The sequence below is a fragment of the Pelophylax lessonae genome (genome assembly GCF_965119305.1).
Source record: "Pelophylax lessonae genome assembly, chromosome: 4".
Taxonomy (NCBI): domain Eukaryota; kingdom Metazoa; phylum Chordata; class Amphibia; order Anura; family Ranidae; genus Pelophylax; species Pelophylax lessonae.
Window position 1 is genome coordinate 585,746,412 of NC_138771.1, and position 18,183 is coordinate 585,764,594.

The window sequence follows — 18,183 nt, forward strand, 5'->3', positions numbered from 1 at the left end:
ATGTGTATACATGTGTTTATATTCGTAAGCGTGTAAATCACATGGTCTTCGACACAGATTTTTGGTTTCTGTGTTACGATTCTGAAAGCAGCTAATGTTTATGCACCTGTGTGAATGGCTCCATTGAAAATAATGTAGCTGTGTTCAGATCCATAATTAACCACTTGACCTCCGGAAAATCGAAAAATTTTATTTTAATTTTTAAAATCAAAATTTCTTTATAAATGTATGCCAATATGTATTCTGCCACGTTTTTGGTTAAAAAAAAAAAAACCCCAATAAGCGTATATTGATCGGTTTGAGCAAAAGTTATAGCTTCTACAAACTATGGGATATATACTAGAATTTTTATTTTTTTCATACTAGTAATGGCGGAGATCAGCGACTTATTGCAGGACTGCGATATTGCAGGACTGCGATATTGCAGCAGACAATTTGACACTTGACCCTTTGTGGAAACCAGTTACACTAATACAGTGATTAGTGCTAAAAATATATATGTCAATAAATATATGGTCACTGTACTAATGACACTGCCAGGGAAGGCATTTGAAACACCTAGGGCAATCAAATGGTAAATGTGTGCCTAACCAGTGTTTTTGTGTTTAATATGTGGTGCTTTTACTATGGGATGTGCTGGATTTTATTCCCTGCTTGGCAGGGAAACAAAATACAGCACGTCCCTGCTGACAGGACAGAGCTCTGCCTTGTTTACATAGAACAGAGCTCTGCCTATGTAAGCAAGGCAGAGCTCTGTTCTTTCTCCTCACCGATCAGTGAGTGCCAGCAGTCATATATTGGCCAGCAGCCGCTGATTGGCTTAGGCTGTGACTACCTACCTGGAAGCGCCAGATCATGTACTATACCGTTATTCGGTCTGCAAGTGATTAAAAAAAAAAAAACACTTGTATGTGTGGGTTCTTTTTTTTTTTTTTTTAATGACCACCTGAATGAAGCCTGAATGCGCAAATACATGTAAGCGATCATAACTTGTTTTTATGATAATTTTTCCCCTTTTAGACTTAATTTACATGCTTACAAATGTGTATACACGCTTTTATGTGTGTAAGCATTAAAGTGCATGTCCTTAGATGCAGATTGTTGGATTCTGTGTTACAGATCTGAAAGTTATGCATTCAGATTCATAATTAAAACACGTGTATGGGTTTATTTTTCACAGCCATGTAAATGAGGCCTAAAGACAAACTTTGTCATTAAAAACACAATATTGTTTCTGAAGTTAGAGTACAAACTACTTTAAAATGACAGAAAGCTGGGATTATTCTTTAAAATACCAAGCTCTGAGCTAAGATCTTTCCCCCCACTGAAGCACATGCCAAGCGTCTTTCAACTGAGAAGATGGGCAGTGCTAAAAAACATAGACAGTTTTTTTTTTTTTTTCTTTTTTTTTTAAATTTACATGAAGCTAGGGGCTGATTTCTTCCTTTTGTTGAAAAAGGATAACACTCAATTTACAGAACACACATTACTGTAAAATGTCACTAGCATCATTGAGATATCAAATAGTATCTTACCTGGCTTCTGTTCTCTCCATTGCTCCCCTGTATAAATAGATGAGACTGAAGAAGTGGACAAGGAACTGTAAAATCACAGTCAGGATGGTGTATAGGTTGAAGATGTTGGGCAGAGGACGTTCCCTGGAGAGGTATTTTAGAGGCTGAAATGAGAGAAGGAGAACGTAAATTAATCAGTTACTAAAGCAAAACGTAATATATTGCAAGTCCTCAATCTTTAGATGTGGCTGCTACACTAGTTTTTTTTTTTTCATACTTCCTTTCCCTAATCTTGCATCTGCTAGTAATGAAGGTCCAGTCCTAGGATGACAACTCAACCACCCTACTGTACCAGGACAACAGAAACAAGATATGACCACAGACCCACACCCTTCTTTTATTCTTCATAAGACATCATGAGAGGTAACCAAGAACCATGTACAGGCAACAGTCACAGGCAAAAATTACAAGTTACAAGATTTTTAGCAGATCAAAAGTTTGTTTTTTTTTGGCTATAACAAAATCTGTTTACTTATACATTCAACAGACCAAAAGGATCCAAAAAAGCAAAGTTGATTATTCAGGTTTAGCAGTAGTAGGGTGTTGTACCATGTTAGGCCAGCCTTAGAATGTCCGAATCTCGGCTGGTTCAGCAAGAACCAGCTGAGATTTAAATCATTAATAGGAAGGCTGACTGTACCAAGTTGGTACAACCAGCCTGCCGGAATTGCATGCAATTATCTCAATCGGCTGCTTTAGCCGCTAGCAATAATCACTGTCTTTTCCTGGCAGGGATGGCTTCCCCTGCCCCCCTCTCGACGGGAGTGGACAATAGCTCAGCAGGAGGGATTTCCTTGTCAACACTGTGTTGATGGGCGAATCGTGTGAATTTCTTTCCTATCTTCTTGACACAAAAAGGTAAATGCTATAAATTTCCAAACATGAAAACAAAAGCCCAAGTCTGACCAAAAGGATGGATCATTCAAAAGTATACAATGAGACAAGTTTGAGGGGACAATAAAAGCTCGTACACACTTGACGGAAATCGGACCAAATATCCTCCGATTTTTCTCTCTTTTGCTCAGCGTTCATTACCGTTTTTAGTTGACAGTGCATAATGTTCACAAATTTCTCGTCTGATTTTTTTTTTTTGGGACGTTTGTTCCTAGACTTCCGGGTCGTCAACAACTTCAGATCATGCGCGGTCTTTCGTATCCGATTTTTCGCTAACATACTGCATACACATTAAATGAAAATTGGTCGTCTAGGGACGGACGATAACAATTTTGGTGTTTGTCCCTCCGTTTTTTTTTTTGTTGAAAATGTCGGCATCGGCTGCTGAAAGTTGTGTACACACTAGCTGAAAATCGTACTGACGGTAATTTTCGGCAGATTTTCTACTAGTGTGTACCCCACTTTAGTATATTCGCCTCTATGGATGTTTCAGAAAGACTGTCACTTGTAGTGAGAATTGTGCCTGAAATCCTTGTTTGTATTGGTTGCCCCAACAACTCTAAACTTTGATCTCTTACAACAGCCTTTAGTACTAAAGTGTGTCTAGGAAAAATACTTGGATTAAAAATCTATAAGTCATTGCTCCTTATAAGTTTGTGTATGAATATACGTGTTTCTGAACAATTTTTCAGAAATCTATAATGCCTGAAGGATCCAAGTTATCCCAAAAACTTTCTGCATTGTTAAGCCAGCCATAAATGGTTAGAATTTTAGCTGAACTGGCTGAGATTCGATCCATGTATGGGCAAGGCTAACTGTCCCCAAGTAGATCCATCAATCTAGTTTGGTACAGCCAGCATTTCTAGCAATAATCGCTGTGTTCTCCCGGTGGGCGGAGCTTCACACAATAGCACCGCAGGAGGGATTCCCCCATCAACACCGACTGTGTTAATGGGGAAATCCAGCAATTTTCTTTTCCTGCAATCCATTGTTGCAGGAAAGAAAATCGCATCATCTATGTCCTGCTTTAGGGTTTAGGTATGCTTTAAGAGGGCTAGGGAAGGGGGGCTGGGGAAGTTTTATGACAATCTTGAACTTGATTAACCATTTAAGGACCAGACCTATTTACGACACTTGTTTACAGGTAAAAATCAGTATTTTTGCTAGAAAATTACTTAGAACCCCCAAAACATATTTTTTTTTTAGCAGAGACCCTAGAGAATAAAATGGAGATTGTTGCAATACTTTGTCACACCATATTTGCGCAGCGGTCTTACAAACCCAATTTTGGAAAAAAATACACTTTTTTTAATTTAAAAATAGGAACACAGGAAAGTTAGCCCAATTTGTTTCTATAATGTGAAAGATGATGTTACGCCGAGTAAATTGATACCCAACATGTCATGCTTCAAAATTGCGCACGCTTGTGGAATGGCGACAAACATTGGTACTTAAAAATCTCCATAGGCGAAGTTTTAAACATTTCTACAGGTTACCAAATAGAGTTAGAGGAGATCTAGGGCTAGAATTGATGCCCTTGCATCAATGAACACCGTTTACATATGTGGACACGACTTGTGCATGCGTTCGCTTCTGCTTCCCTTTAAAAAAAATTTTTTTGATCACTTTTATTCCTATTACAAGGAATGTAAAAATCCCTTGAAATAGAAATAAGCAGGACAGGACCTCTTTAATGCGAGATCTCGGGTCAAAAAGTCCTCAGACCTCACATTTACCCTAAAAAAAAAAAAAAATGGGCCCTTTAAGGCCATTGGGCGTAAGCGACTTATGAAATGACGTAGAGTTGAGTGGGGGCCATCTTGCCCTTACACAACTTCTTGCCTGGGACTGCAATGGACTGGACTGTTTTTCCTGCTACCGGCGGCTTTGGTAAGCAGGAAAAAATGAATGGGAAGTGGGAGTGGGGCACCTCTCCCGCCGCTCAAAGTGATCCCGAGCCGAATCCGCAGCTGGAAATACTTTTATGTTAAAGAGGACTGATGGCCGTGTAAGAGTATACTGGGGTTATGGCAGCTGATTGACTGGCCCTGTGGTGATCACATGCAATGTCCCAAGAAAAAAGAAAAACTCTCAAGCAATACACACCAAACTGAGCATGTGCAGCTTGTCCCCAAGCTCTTTATTATCAGGAAATAATTAGGGGACAGTGGAAGAGAAGGAGGATCAGAGACAGGATTACACAGCCTTTATACACAATGCAGAGGGTTAACCCCTTTGGTTAATGAGTATAACAAGCATGCTTTACTGCATATACAGACTGATGTTATGGTTGTGGGTATAATAACACTTTAAGGTAAAAAATGTTTAGGTATCAGCATCCCCGGTTTTTCTTACCGGAGCCCTCATTCGATCCAGCGCTGTGCACGCCGCTCCTTTCACTTCCAGGTCTTGCTGGCTTTGCTGGGGCACCGGGAGCCATTGGCTCCCAGTGCTGTCAATCAAAGCCAGTGATGAGGGAGCTGTGCCGCTGTCTGTGACGTAGACACAGCTACGGGGCTTGGGAGCAAGCACACATGTGCCCCAATGGGAAGCGGCTTCCCATGATGTTACTGGAAAAAGAGGAAGGGCCAGGAGCACCTGTGGGGGACCCGAGAGGAGGTGGTACGCAGCTGCTCAGTGCAATTCCATTTCACAGAGCAGGTAACTATAGAGAAATTTGTTATTTTTGTAAAAAAATTTACCTTTACAATCAGTTTAAATAGAATGATTCCCCAGAGAAAAATAAAAAGCTTATCTCATTCTATTAGTTGCATGGCTTCTGCAATGTTGACCTCCTGGCTTCAGTATTTTGAGTCACTAATGCAGAACAAGTATGAAGAATCATTCCAAAACTGCACACTGGTTCCAGGTTGGCAACTCAGAATCTTAACTGTCCGCAAAACCGTCCCGCAACCAGCGTTATTTTTTATTTTTTAGAAGGTGATCTGTAAAGACAACCCCTATATTTCTCTCATAAAAGCTTTAATTTAAAAGCATCTATTGGTAAGTTCAGGTTAAGAAATAAAATCAAAACCTCTGCCAGATAAATCTGAAATATTGTATGCAAATAGTTTGTGTTCTCCACTTGCAGCCAATAAATGATGTACTAAAAGCAGCTCTTGAGTCATTTTACTGCTATACAGTGAATAGTTTAGTGTACTGTGACCAGGTGCTTATGAGGTCTCGTGACAAGACACACAGCTGTATGAATCAGGTGTACAACCCACCCTTTCCCCTCATCTCTTTCTCTTACAGGAATAGATGAGGAAAGACCGAGCAGGCGTATACTATATAGTCACATAGTACATTACTATCATCCACTCACTCCTTATTGCGGCAGTAATTACCTGAGTGAAGTATTACTGTAGAATCGTTTTGCTTACAATCATCCTGTGTGTGAGTAGTTTTGAGATGTGTTATCTATCCCCTTTTACAGAAAGGAATAGCCACAACATGTAATGGGATTAACTCTGTGAAAGAGCCATGTTCTGTTAAAGTTGTGAGACTATTAAGAAAAACAGACAGACGCACCTTGGAGCGGGAGATGAACAGAAAGCAGCCAGCCAAAAGAAGCCCTTGTAGTGTTGCTTGAAAGTCGCTGAACTTCACCCCCTCCAGATACAGAACACTCTGTCCATAGGCCAAGATCAGAGCATTCAGTGCCAGGATTTTAAACATCTGTAGCGTTGTTACCAGAGTGCAACGACCTTGCTTGATGACATGGCAGACTACAGACAGGGAAAAGAAAAAAAAAAATTTTTAGAATGTCAAACTCCATCTAGGTCATCAAACATCTTACTGAAAAGTTACAGTGGTTCAGGTACTTATTTCCAATTCATTAGTCCTCCATAGGGAAAGTTATTCAACTGGCGGGAAAAAAAACCCACCACAATAAAGTCGAGTTGTTTCCCTTAGTGATCGATAGGAATTCAGATTTCATTTTTCCATGACACGAAAGCTGAATCCTGCAAATCCCAATGTTGTACTCCTCTGGTCTCTAAATTTAACCCCATTCAGCTCTCACACCTTTACACCCACTATGGACCACAGCAGTTTTTACATTTCTGTTATCGGCTTATTGATTTTTTTTAATGGGCCCCTCCGGGTTTATGCCATAATGTGCTGGAATGCACACATTCTAGCCTTATTATAAGCTTACCTGTAGGTACAACTGTATAAGACTACCTACCACTTGAATATAATTCTGCAAGCTTTCCTACTGGCAATACTTTGTTGCAAAGACATTTATTTTTTGTGCTTCCTTTGATGAGGATTTTCTCCACAGTGCCTGTGGCCACACAGGCCAGTAAGGGTTTGTTTTAAAGCACCTTTACCACTCGTCAAGAATATATCATTACTTGACTGCCCATTACCTGGTGACAGGTTACCTTAATATATGTAGGACAGGTGAGCACCTGCTGCATAAAAAGAGAGCACAGAAGCTTAGGCCTGCATGTTGACTGTTACTCACTGCACTGGATTGAGGACAGCTTTGACGTAAATGGGGCAGCAATGCTTGCATCTCCCAGCTTGACTACTTGCACCTGATCCTCCTCCAACTCCTTTAAGACTTGACTGAGCCTCTCCTAGAAGTAAACACAGTTAAAAATGAACAGATGTATTCAAGTATAATAAAAAAAAAAATGAAATGAAATACAACCTAAACTAAATCTAAAATCGCAAAGGTGGACAAATAAAACATATTGCAAAGAAATGTATAGTGAGTAGATCCTTTGACCTTCTCCCCTAAAGACGTAATTCTTTGATGAAACGAGCGATGGGTGAGGCCTACACATGACGCCAATACACTATCCGATTGCTGGAGCTCCGGCGTTTGGAGATCGCCTGCTTAGGAAACCTCTCTGTATCTTTTCTGTGATTTTATTGTGGCATATGTAAGTGCAGTTCTATTATTGAAGATACTTTTGTTTTTCTAAACCTGCTGCGCTATGAGATGTCGTTTTCTTGGTTTGCATTGCATTGCTGGGAGAGCTCGCAGCAAGAGGACGAGGAGTGACAGGAAGACATCCTCGTTATTTTAAATGCATTGTTGACCATTTATTACGGCCAATACTATCTGATAAGGAGCCTACTCTGTCTTGTTGTTACGATTTGATATTGGTTTTTAATTTCACAAATTTTATTATGTGGCGATTATTTATGAAATGTAAATCTGCATTAAATAAGTTACTTTTTGAATTGAATTGTTTATTTTCTAATACATTGTATTAATTCAGCACCACACTATTTCATTTAGTTATGCGCATATTTGGTAACACAGATTTTGGAGTAGGCTGCTTTTAGGTGTTTGAGTGCCAGTTCACATATATACGATCCGGGAACCCTGCAAATCCACTGCCAGTTCCCGCATTACATTCAAATCGCAGGCAGTTCACACTGCCATGTGCAAATCGCTGGGGGTGTCAATACAAAGTTAAGGACACCCCCAGATCAGTTCGAATATCGTAGTGCGAACTGACAATTCAGACATGAATCGGATCGCATTGGTGTAAACCACCATGTGATCAGATTCTGCTGCGGACCCAAAAAAGGGTCCTGTGCATGTTCTGCCTGAATCCAATGCAAATTCAGCCATACAATTTGTATGGCTGAATTCGCATTGTGCAGACATCACATGTTTTTTTCAGAGCAGTGCGCTCCAAATCCCATGCAACGTCTCATCGCTATAGTGTGAACCGGGACTCAGTGTTATTTTTGTTTTTACAGTGAATAGATCCTATTCAGCTTTTCCTGTTAGAAGCTGGGACCTCTCTCTTTACTGCCTAAACCTTCTATCAAATTAACTGAAAGCTCAGAAGGCCAAAGGGTGATGCAGGAGCTGTATTTAAACATGCTTGTTTGAGATAGATATAGATCTATATCTTTATCTATACACACGTACACACTATTACCAAAAGTACTGGGACACCTGCCTTTACATGCACATGAACTTCAATGGCATCCCAGTCTTAGTCCGTAGGGTTCAATATTGAGTTGGCCGACCCTTTGCAGCTTTAACTCTTCTAGGAAGGCTGTCCACAAGGTTTAGGCGTGTCTATGGGAATGTTTGACCATTCTTTCAAAAACACATTTGTGAGGTCAGGCACTGATGTTGGATAAGAAGGCCTGGCTCTGTCTCCATTCTAAATCGCACCAAAGGTGTTTTATTGGGTTGAGGTCAGGACTCTCTGCAGGCCAGTTAAGTTACTCCACCCCAAACTCCTCCACCCTATGTAAACAAGGCAGACCGTCGTTCTTCTAAGATGAAACACAGATCTCTTTTCCTTTTGTGCATGCACTTCTACAGTTAAGAAAGCACTCCCTAGGAGCACACCTAACCCCTTGATCACCCCGGTGTTAACGCTTTCCCTGCCAGTGTCATTTATACAGTAACAGTGCCTTTTTTTTTTTGCATTGAGCACTGTATTGGTGTCACTGGTTCCCAAAAAGTGTCACTTCGTGTCAGATTTGTCCGCCGCAATGTCATAGTCCCACTAAAAATCACTGATCGCCGCCATTACTAGTAAAAACAATAAAAATATAAAGTCCATAAATCTATCCCATAGCTTGTAGATGGTCTAACGTTTGCGCAAACCAATCAATATACACTAATTAGGATTTTTTACCAAAAATATGTAGGAGAATAAATATTGGCCTAAATTGATGAAAAAAAAAATAGATTTTAAATTTTTTATTGGGTATGTTTTATAGCAGAAAAGTAAAAAATAAATATTTTTTTTTTCCAAAATTGGGTTTGTGTGTGTTTATAGCGCAAAAAATAAAAACCGCATAGGTGATCAAATACCACCAAAAGGTGGTTATATTTGTGGGGAAAAAAAGTTTTTTTTCGGGTACAGCGTCGCACAACCGCGCAATTGTTAAAGTAACGCAGTGCCATATCACAAAAAACTGCCTGGTCATTAGGGGGTTAAAACCTTTCCGGAGCTAAAGTGGTTAAAGCATTAGATTTAATTTTTTTTCATCTAATGCGTTACATTGTGGAGGACAGATGTGGGGTCTATATGGCCCCAAATCTCTCCATAAAGAGGACCTGTCACAGCTTATTCTAATCACAAGGAATGTTTACATTCATTGAAATTGGCATAAAAGTGATCAAAAAAACTTTATTTAAAGAGACCGTGTAAAAATAAAATAGTAAAGAAAAAAAACATTTAAAACTGCCTGTCTCCCTTGCTTGCACACAGTGGTGAACGCATACGTAGGTCATGCCCACATATGTAAACAGTGTTCAAACCACAGGTGAGGCATCACCGAGAATGTCACAGGGAGAGCAATAATTTTAGCACTAGATCTCTTCTGTAACTCTAAACTGATAACCTGTAGAAACTTTTAAAGCAATGCTTATGGAGATTTGTTGGGTATCTAAAAAAACAATACACCCTTCAAAAGAGGATCAGGTCCTCTTAAACTGCAACCTGAAAAACCTTGCGGCCAAAGGAAGCATTTGCAGATGCAAACACATCCACTTTATAAAACATTTTAAAAGTGTGCACCGACGACCAGGTGCCCGCCTTGCAGACCTGCATCACTGACGCCTGATGACAGAAAGCCAAGGAGGCACTAAGCACCCTAGTAGAGTGCTCCTTGACAGGGAAAATGAGGAACCTGACCCCTAATGGAATAGGCCTGAACCACCATCTGTCGGATCCATCTGGAAATGGTCGCAGAGGAAGCAGACAACCCTTTTCCAGGCCCATCCATGAGCACAAAGTCTGACTTCCTGAAAGAATCCGTAGCTGCCAGGCACACCCTAATTGCCTGGACCACATCCAAGGCATGCAAGGCCATTTCCTTTAGGCCTGGGACACAGGGAAGGCAACACGTCTTTATTCAAATGAAAATCAGAGCCAATCTTTGGAAGGAAAGAGACAGGGGCAAAGAACCACCTTATCCCTGTGAATCATCAGATAGGGTGGACAGGATAACGCCGCCAGTTCTGACACACTGCTCGCAGAGAGGATAGCCAACAAAAAGGACACCTTGTGGGAAAGCGTAAGCAAAGGAATCTCCCGAATACTTTCAGAGGGAGGCATCTGTAGAGCTAAAAGCACCAAATTGAGATTCTAAGTCAGCAATGGAGCCCTCATTGGAGGGACCAAATGTCGGACACCCTGGAAAAAAAAGTATGCACCAGGGAGCGTGTGGCCAAAGGTCATTGGAAGAAGACCGCCAAATCCGACACCTGGCCCTTGATGGTACTCAAGGCCAACTTCTGTTCAACCCCCACCCCCCCCCGGCTGAAGGAAGGTTAGGATCCGAGCCACGAGAAAGAGCGAGGATGAACCCCAAGAGAATCACACCACGCAATGTATGTCTGCCACGTACGATGGTAGATCTTCCTAGAAGTAGATTTATTAGCTTTCAACAGTGTAGAAATCACCGACTCAGAGAATCCCCAAACCTTCAGCATCTGGCGTTCCAACAGCCAAGCCGTCAACGCCAGCGACTAAAGCAGGATGGAAGATCGGTCCTTGGGACAGCAGATCCTCCTTGAGAGGAAGCTTTCAAAGAACGTTGGCGACCAGCCGCACCAGATCGGCGTACCAAGCTCGACAAGGCCAGTCCAGGGCCACTAAGATCATCGGAATCCCTTCTGCCTTGATCCTGTGTAGAAGTCTTGCCAGAAACTTGAGAGGAGGGATGGCGGAGGGATGGCGTAAATTAGACGATACTGGCCCCACTGGGCCACAAGCATGTCTGCGGCATCTGCCCGAGGATTCCGTGACCGAGCCACAAACCTCTGCACCTTTCTGTTGAGCAGAGGCGCCAACAGATCCACCTCGGGGATGCCCCACCATACACACAACTGATGAAACACCTTCGGGTGAGAGATCACACTCCCCTTGGTCAAGCGCCTGCTAACTGATGTAATCCGCCTGACAATTTTCTACCCCGGGAATGTGTACAGCAGAAAGGGCTGGAACGAACCATTCTGCCCACCTTAGAATGCTGGCTACCTCCAGAGCCACCAGGATACTTCTTGCGCCCCCTTGGTGATGGACATAAGCCACGGCCATGGCATTGTCCGATTGAATGCGCACTGGACAACCCTGATGACGATCCGTCCAATGATCCAGTCTGATCGCTCAGAGTTCTAAGACATTAAATCAGTAGTCTGGACTATTCCAGCATCCAGATCCCCTGAGCAGAATGCTTGCTGAGGACGCCTCCCCAGTCGGACAGACTGGCATCTGGTGACCACTGTCTAATACAAGAGGAAGGATTTTCCCAGCCAAAGCGCCAGAGAATGAAGCCACCATTTCAGGGACTCCCTCATTTCCCGATTCAGCCGGATCTAATTGTCCAGAGTCTGCGGAGTATTGTCCCTTTTGGTCAGCATCTCCCTTTGCAGGGACATCATATGGAACTGTGCAAACGGAACCGCTTTGAAGATACCATCAGGCCCAGTACCCGCATGCAAGTCCAGAGGAATGACCATCTGTTGGACAGCAGGAGGCGAATTGCAGCCTGCAATTTCTGGAGTTTGTCCAGAGGAAGGAGCACTCTGGCTATGGCCGAGTCCAGGAAGGCCCAGATAGTCCAGTTTCGTGGACGGAGCCAGAACAGACTTCTGAAAATTCAGAATCCAGTCAAACTTCAGCAGAGTGTGTATTGTGATCTCCAGGTTTTCCACCAGAGCAGCGGGAGACTCCGTGCCCACAGAAGGAGATCGCTCAAGTAGCCAGTACCACGATCCCCCGTTGGCACAGCAAAGCTAGCAATTTTGTGAAGACCCGAGGAGCAGAGGTGAGACCAAAGGGGTAACACTACATACTGACAATTCTCCTCTACCACAGCAAAGCGGAGAAACCGCTGGTGACTGGCACATATCAGAATGTGAAGGTAGGCATCCTTGATATCGATAGGAAATCTCCCTGATGCAGGGATGACACCACCGTTCAAATAGATTGTATTCTGACTTTCTGTACCCGCACAAAGCAGTTCAGCACCTTGAGGTCCAGGATTGGACGTACTTTGCCTTCCTTGGGACTGTAAACAGGTTTGAGTAAAAACCCTGAAAACATTTCGAATTCGGAACTGAGACAATCACCCCTTGAAGGAACAGGTCTTGTACTGCCCAAAACAGGCCCTGTAAGCGGTCTGGGATTAGGCGCAAGTTGGAAGGAAAAAACCTTGCCTGGGGACAAGAGCGAAACTCGATCTTGTAGCTGGACCGAATTACCTCGTGGATCCACTTGTCTTGCACCAGGGAAGCCCATGGATCCAGAAACCAACAAAGACCCTGATACAGGTGAGGGTGCACCTTCATGCCGAAGGAGCCGTATCCACGGGTGTCGAGAAGCCCGATCTTGGCTTGGCTGACCAGGCTGGTTTGGATCCTCCTGAACGGAAGAACAGTCAAGGTCTTTTTTGAAGTCTGATCTGCAAACCAGCACTTGAGCCAAAAAACACACCGAAGGACCACTGCCAAAACAGAGAGGCGAGCCATCAGGGGAGTAGCATTCAAAGAGGCATCACAGATAAACTGCAGCCCCTGGACCAGCTGGTCTGCCAACTCAGCAAAGGCAGAGGGGAGCTTTTCCCCCTCCAGGTCAGGACGTAAGAGCTTAGCCCACTGGGTCAGAGTTTGCGACACCAGGGCAATGGTGAATACCGGCCTCGTTGCCGAACCAGCCAGAGTGTACATATTGCGGGCCACAGCCTCCACCTTCTGGTCAGCCAGATCATTAAAAGCTGGGGGCTCTTCAACCAAAATCAAGGTTGCCTTGTTCAATATGGAAACTGGAGGGTCCACCATAGGTGGCATAGTCCTATTCTTAAGAAGGGACTCCTTTAGTCGCCCCCACTCTTTCCCGGCAATTCTGTCAAAATAAGCAGGGAAAGAAAACACCTTTGCCGCTCTAGATGGCTTGTGAGTGCCAAAGGGTACCTGTGCCTTTGTCGCAGCTTCAGCTGCGTCCTCCATCTTTAGGCTCTCACGCACGGATACAATCAGTGCATCCACCAGCGCTTTTTCATGCAGAGTCGCAGACATGGGGGAATCATCCTCACCATCAGAGGATTCCAGGCACGTGGTTGCAGATCCAGTAGGGTGACCCACGTCCGCGGCGGCCGAATCAGATTCAGGATCTGATGAGACAGAGGCAGCAGGTGGCGCTTTTTGCTAGCCCGTCACCCGGGACACAAGGGACTCCAGGACCGCCATCAGTGCATGGATGGATGGTTGGGACCTGGAGGGAACCGTAGCCTCAGAGAGGGGATCAGGTGGGGAAATGTGCTTCAAAGTCTCCATGAGTCACCAGGGGGACCCTACAAAAGGTGTAAATACTGCTAAGGGACAACTCCCACTGTGTTGGTAGCATCACACGGTTGCCAGGCACAAGGCACTAAGCAATTCCTCAGCAGAGAGGGAGAGAACCCCACCAGACTCACCACCTGCAGAAACAAGCGCCTGCAGCCACCAGGATAATGCACTACACATACGGCGATCAGGAAGTAAAATAATCCAAGAGTCAGCAGCAACAGGGGATGAGGAGGGGCTCCCACTGCCGAAATATCCGCCCACAGGGCTCCACTGTCATGGCTGAAGCGATTTTCAATGGCAACCCATAACAAAATGGACGCCAGACTACACAAACATGGCCGCTGTGTATAGGAATACACAGGCTACAACAAAATGGCGGCTTGGCACAGCAACAAGAGGCATACAGGGACCCAGGAGGGAGAACAGGTCTCAGGAACCGATCCAGGCAGGATGGGGGGGGGCCCTGGCAGGAGCCCCCACCAGGTGCAACCCCCCCCCTTGCACAGTCGATCATCCAGCCGCTGGCGGCGCACCCCCCTGATCCCCATTGCTAGTAAGTGTCCTGCCAGCATGCCAGGAACAGCGGCTAGACCACCAAAACAGCCCCAACATATGTGGAGGGGCAGGTGAGGGACTCGGCAAGGGGGTGCCTGCGGGAAGGAGGGGAATCTGGGGCTCTGACTGTCCCAAGGAGGGGCCCACATCCACCCCAAAACCCTTCGGGGGGGGCAACTACTCACCATACCAGGAACCAGGTGGGCACCGCTCCAGAAATAGCCCCTCTCCTTCGAAATGGAGGGCTGTCGGCCAGGAGGAACGCTGCGACTCGGGCCGAGACCCAGTCGTATGCGACCTCGCAAGACGTTTAACTCGCAGGCCAGCACCCATCCAGTGGGGCTATGTCGCGGCCGACTTAGCGCCGACCTGAGGTCTGCACACGCTGGCCAAACTGGGGTGACCACTGGATCTAGATTATCCAGCCCATCGCCCAGTCCGGCAGTTCATTGTAGATCTCACAGGAAAAAATCCAGGAGAAAAAATGTTTATCTAAAAAGAAAAAATTTGCCAGGACCAGAGATCCCAGCAATGAACTAGGTCCTTACACTGTTTGGACACAGCTAATCACGTGGTAAAGAGCCCACGTCATAGGCTCTTTACAGTGATCAGAGATGTGGTGTGTTCGAGCAACCACCAATCACCAGGGTGCGCATGAGCGGCTTGTACTGAAGATGTAATTCGACTTCCAGTCAGAACAATGGTGCCCCCACCCAGCCGTCATTTTGCTATATGCTGGGTGGGAAGGTGTTAATATGGAATAATTCTAGACGGTAAAATCAATGTGGCTTATTTGAGCTCTGAACTCACCCGTTGTAGAGCATGCTGCTCCTCTCGTTGTGACATAATTCTGTTTTTAGCTGCTCGGGATGTGGGCTTGATTGAGTTACTGGAGTGTGGGGGCAGCGGTCTGCCATCACCAACCACTTCCCGTTTCGGCTTCTTCTTCTCTGGCAAACGTTCTGGTGCATTGGCAAGCAAGGCCACCCCTAAAATAATTAGCAAGATGCCTTTACTATCACAAAAACAGAGTACAAGAAATAAAACAGAAAAAGGAGTGGAAAGTACATTTGTATACTTTTTCTAGAAATTTTTCAGGGGTCGAACCAGGGTATTTTAGGGTGGATTTGTGTCCTAAAAATGACCAGTGACTCCACATTTTCTCTATATGAATTTTTTAGAATGGGAATAGAATTGGGAAAAACTATTCAGCCATTTGCCTGGAGCTTCTCTGAACAACCACAGGCATTAGCAAGGGGCAACAAAGTTTGTAAAACAGAGGGAAAGATTAACCTAGCAGTTGCATTCAGGACATAATGAAAAGAAGAACAAACAGAATTCACACACAAAGATCAAACAGTCCATTTTACTAAAACATTGCTGTTTCTTTAGTGCAGAGGTAAAGCATCTTTACTTACCCACATTTGCATGTTTTAAAGCACCCACATCGTTGGTCCCATCTCCACACATCAATGTGACATAGCCAAGCTCCTTTAGACTGGTAATCACAAACTCCTGCACACAGGACAACCAATCAAAATGAAAATGTGCATTTAAAACACCACAACACGCTTGCCATTTTGGATTTACATTTTCAGAACAAGAGAAGGGGGGGGGGAAGGAAACAAAGTGCTGCTGGAGGACTAAGATTCAAAGAAAACCTGATGCTTTGGCTTGCATAAGCAATGCACAGTTCACCTTTAGTCTGGGTTCACACTGTTGCGAATTGGATGCAGGTTTTCCTGCACCCAATTAACATAACAGGATGCCGTGCCCGGCTCTCAATGCAGCCAGTTCACACAGCTCCGTGTTAGCCGTGGAGTGGCTTGCAGAAAAGCCCCCTGCATCGTCTGATTTGTTTCAGGTCTAAATTCAGTCAAAAACTCGGGCCTAATTCAGCCCTGAAACGGTGAACGGGGATGCACCTGACCCCTGCTGCAAGGTGTTTCAAATTCAATGTAAACCCAGGCTTAAAAAAAAAAAAATAAATAATATAATGGAAGCACATCTGTAAAAAATGTTCGTTCATCATTTTTTTTTTTACTAGGAGCCTGGAAAGCATTGCACCGGCAATCAGCAGATTGCAGGTGCCATGCAGGACTCGTGCAGATTAGTTAGTGTATCTGTCTGCTCATACCTCATATGGGCAGGCAGATACACACTGACAGCAAAAGACAAAACTACCTAGGAGCGCTTAACAATGCCCCGATAGTTCATTAGAACTACAAGCTGACAGCCACAAAGGCAGTCGGTACTTGTACTTTCCCATTCACAGAGTACTGGGTCGGGTGGTGGGGGAGGCTGCAAATGCTAGAGCATGTTAAATGCTCCGGCCCACATGCCTTATCCACTCTGAGTAACTGTGTTTAGCAAAGGCTAATGTATATTTTATGTTCATTCCTATTCAGCTTCCACATAAATGGGAAAAAAAAATTCAGCAATAGACTTTGCTAAATGCTTGCAATGTACACAACTGAGTTGAAGATCCTTCTCCTTAGCAAAAGTGGCACTACACCCTAAATGCCCCAGAAGATAGGAAACACATGAAATTTCTATTACATGTGATATCATTGGCGACCAACAATCAAATAATGAAATAGTGTCTGAAGCTAGCATTTTATCAAGATAGGACAGAGGTAAAATCGGATTTGTAATCAGTCAGGAAGAAGCGTAAAGACCAGATGAAAATAAGACAGTTACCCATTGCAAATTAAATCAAAACCATCTATAAACTTTTTTTTTACCTTCTGCTTTGGGGACACCCGTGCAAACACCTGGGTGTGCGGAATAAGTGCATTTAATAGATCCCCTCTTGTGACCTGCAGGTAAGACAGACCCTCTCCAGTTAAGCATAGGTAGTACTTATCAGTGAATGACTTTGCAGAATCAGGGAAAGCTGGCAAGGACACTGTGCCATCGATTGACTTCCACACCCACTTGACATCTGAAGACAGAGACAGGAGAAATACATTAAAAATATTGTGTTAGCAAGATCTACGGCAAGTCCAGGAACTAGGCAGAGATGTAAAAGGTCCTCAATGTTTTGCTTTATGATGAAAAGGGTACAGACTTAAACATAGTAAAGAAACCATGTATAAGTAAGATGCATGTAAAATTTGTGATTTATCCAAATCATGATACAGCTAGGGGTCATTAGTCACATGCAGCTGGAATTGCTCTGTAATGTTGAAGACATTTTACCAATCATCCAAGTGGGTTTCTGACTGATGCAAACCCCCCCCCCCCCCCCAAAAAAAGAAGCAAAGTAGCCTGGTATATGCAGTTGTGTAGTAAACAATATAAAGAATTGCACAATGGGGAGACAAAGGCACCATTCAACAAAAGTAAGGGTGATCCCTGCAGGTCAGGACTTGAAACACCCTAGGAAGAAGAGACATTCCTCCCAGGATAGGGACGTGCACAATTTGGACAAAGGACATTTGGTTTGCATGATGTGTAAAAGAGCCTTCAATGTTAAACTGAACCACCATCACCACCACAGTCTCGCACATACTGTATACCTTTTTACCCCAGCAATTTGACAACTTACACCTTTAGCCATGTAACACCCATCCCAGAATTACCCATTATAATCCAGTAGTGTATTCAGAATCAGTTGGTTTAACAGACTCAGACCTTTCATCATGTTCATCATGTTCTTGGGTAACCAACATACAGTATCTCACAAAAGTGAGTACACCCCTCACATTTTTGTAAATATTTTATTATATCTTTTCATGTGACAACACTGAAGAAATGACACTTTGCTACAATGTAAAGTAGTGAGTATACAGCTTGTATAACAGTGTAAATTTGCTGACCCCTCAAAATAACTCAACACACAGCCATTAATGTCTAAATCACTGGCACCAA

General features: G+C 43.8%; 1 protein-coding gene across 1 annotated transcript in view; it reads right to left on the reverse strand.

Moving 5' to 3' along the window:
• ATP13A1 (ATPase 13A1) overlaps nt 1–18,183 on the reverse strand; it is an 89,500-nt gene that overhangs the window by 11,781 nt on the left and 59,536 nt on the right. Inside the window, exons 18-23 of the mRNA XM_082254825.1 lie at nt 17,055–17,254; nt 15,729–15,825; nt 15,121–15,299; nt 6,940–7,054; nt 6,000–6,196; nt 1,536–1,678 (exon numbers count right to left, since the gene is read on the reverse strand). Of these exons, the coding sequence (XP_082110951.1) occupies nt 1,536–1,678; nt 6,000–6,196; nt 6,940–7,054; nt 15,121–15,299; nt 15,729–15,825; nt 17,055–17,254 (931 nt within the window). The remainder of the gene's footprint in view (nt 1–1,535; nt 1,679–5,999; nt 6,197–6,939; nt 7,055–15,120; nt 15,300–15,728; nt 15,826–17,054; nt 17,255–18,183) is intronic.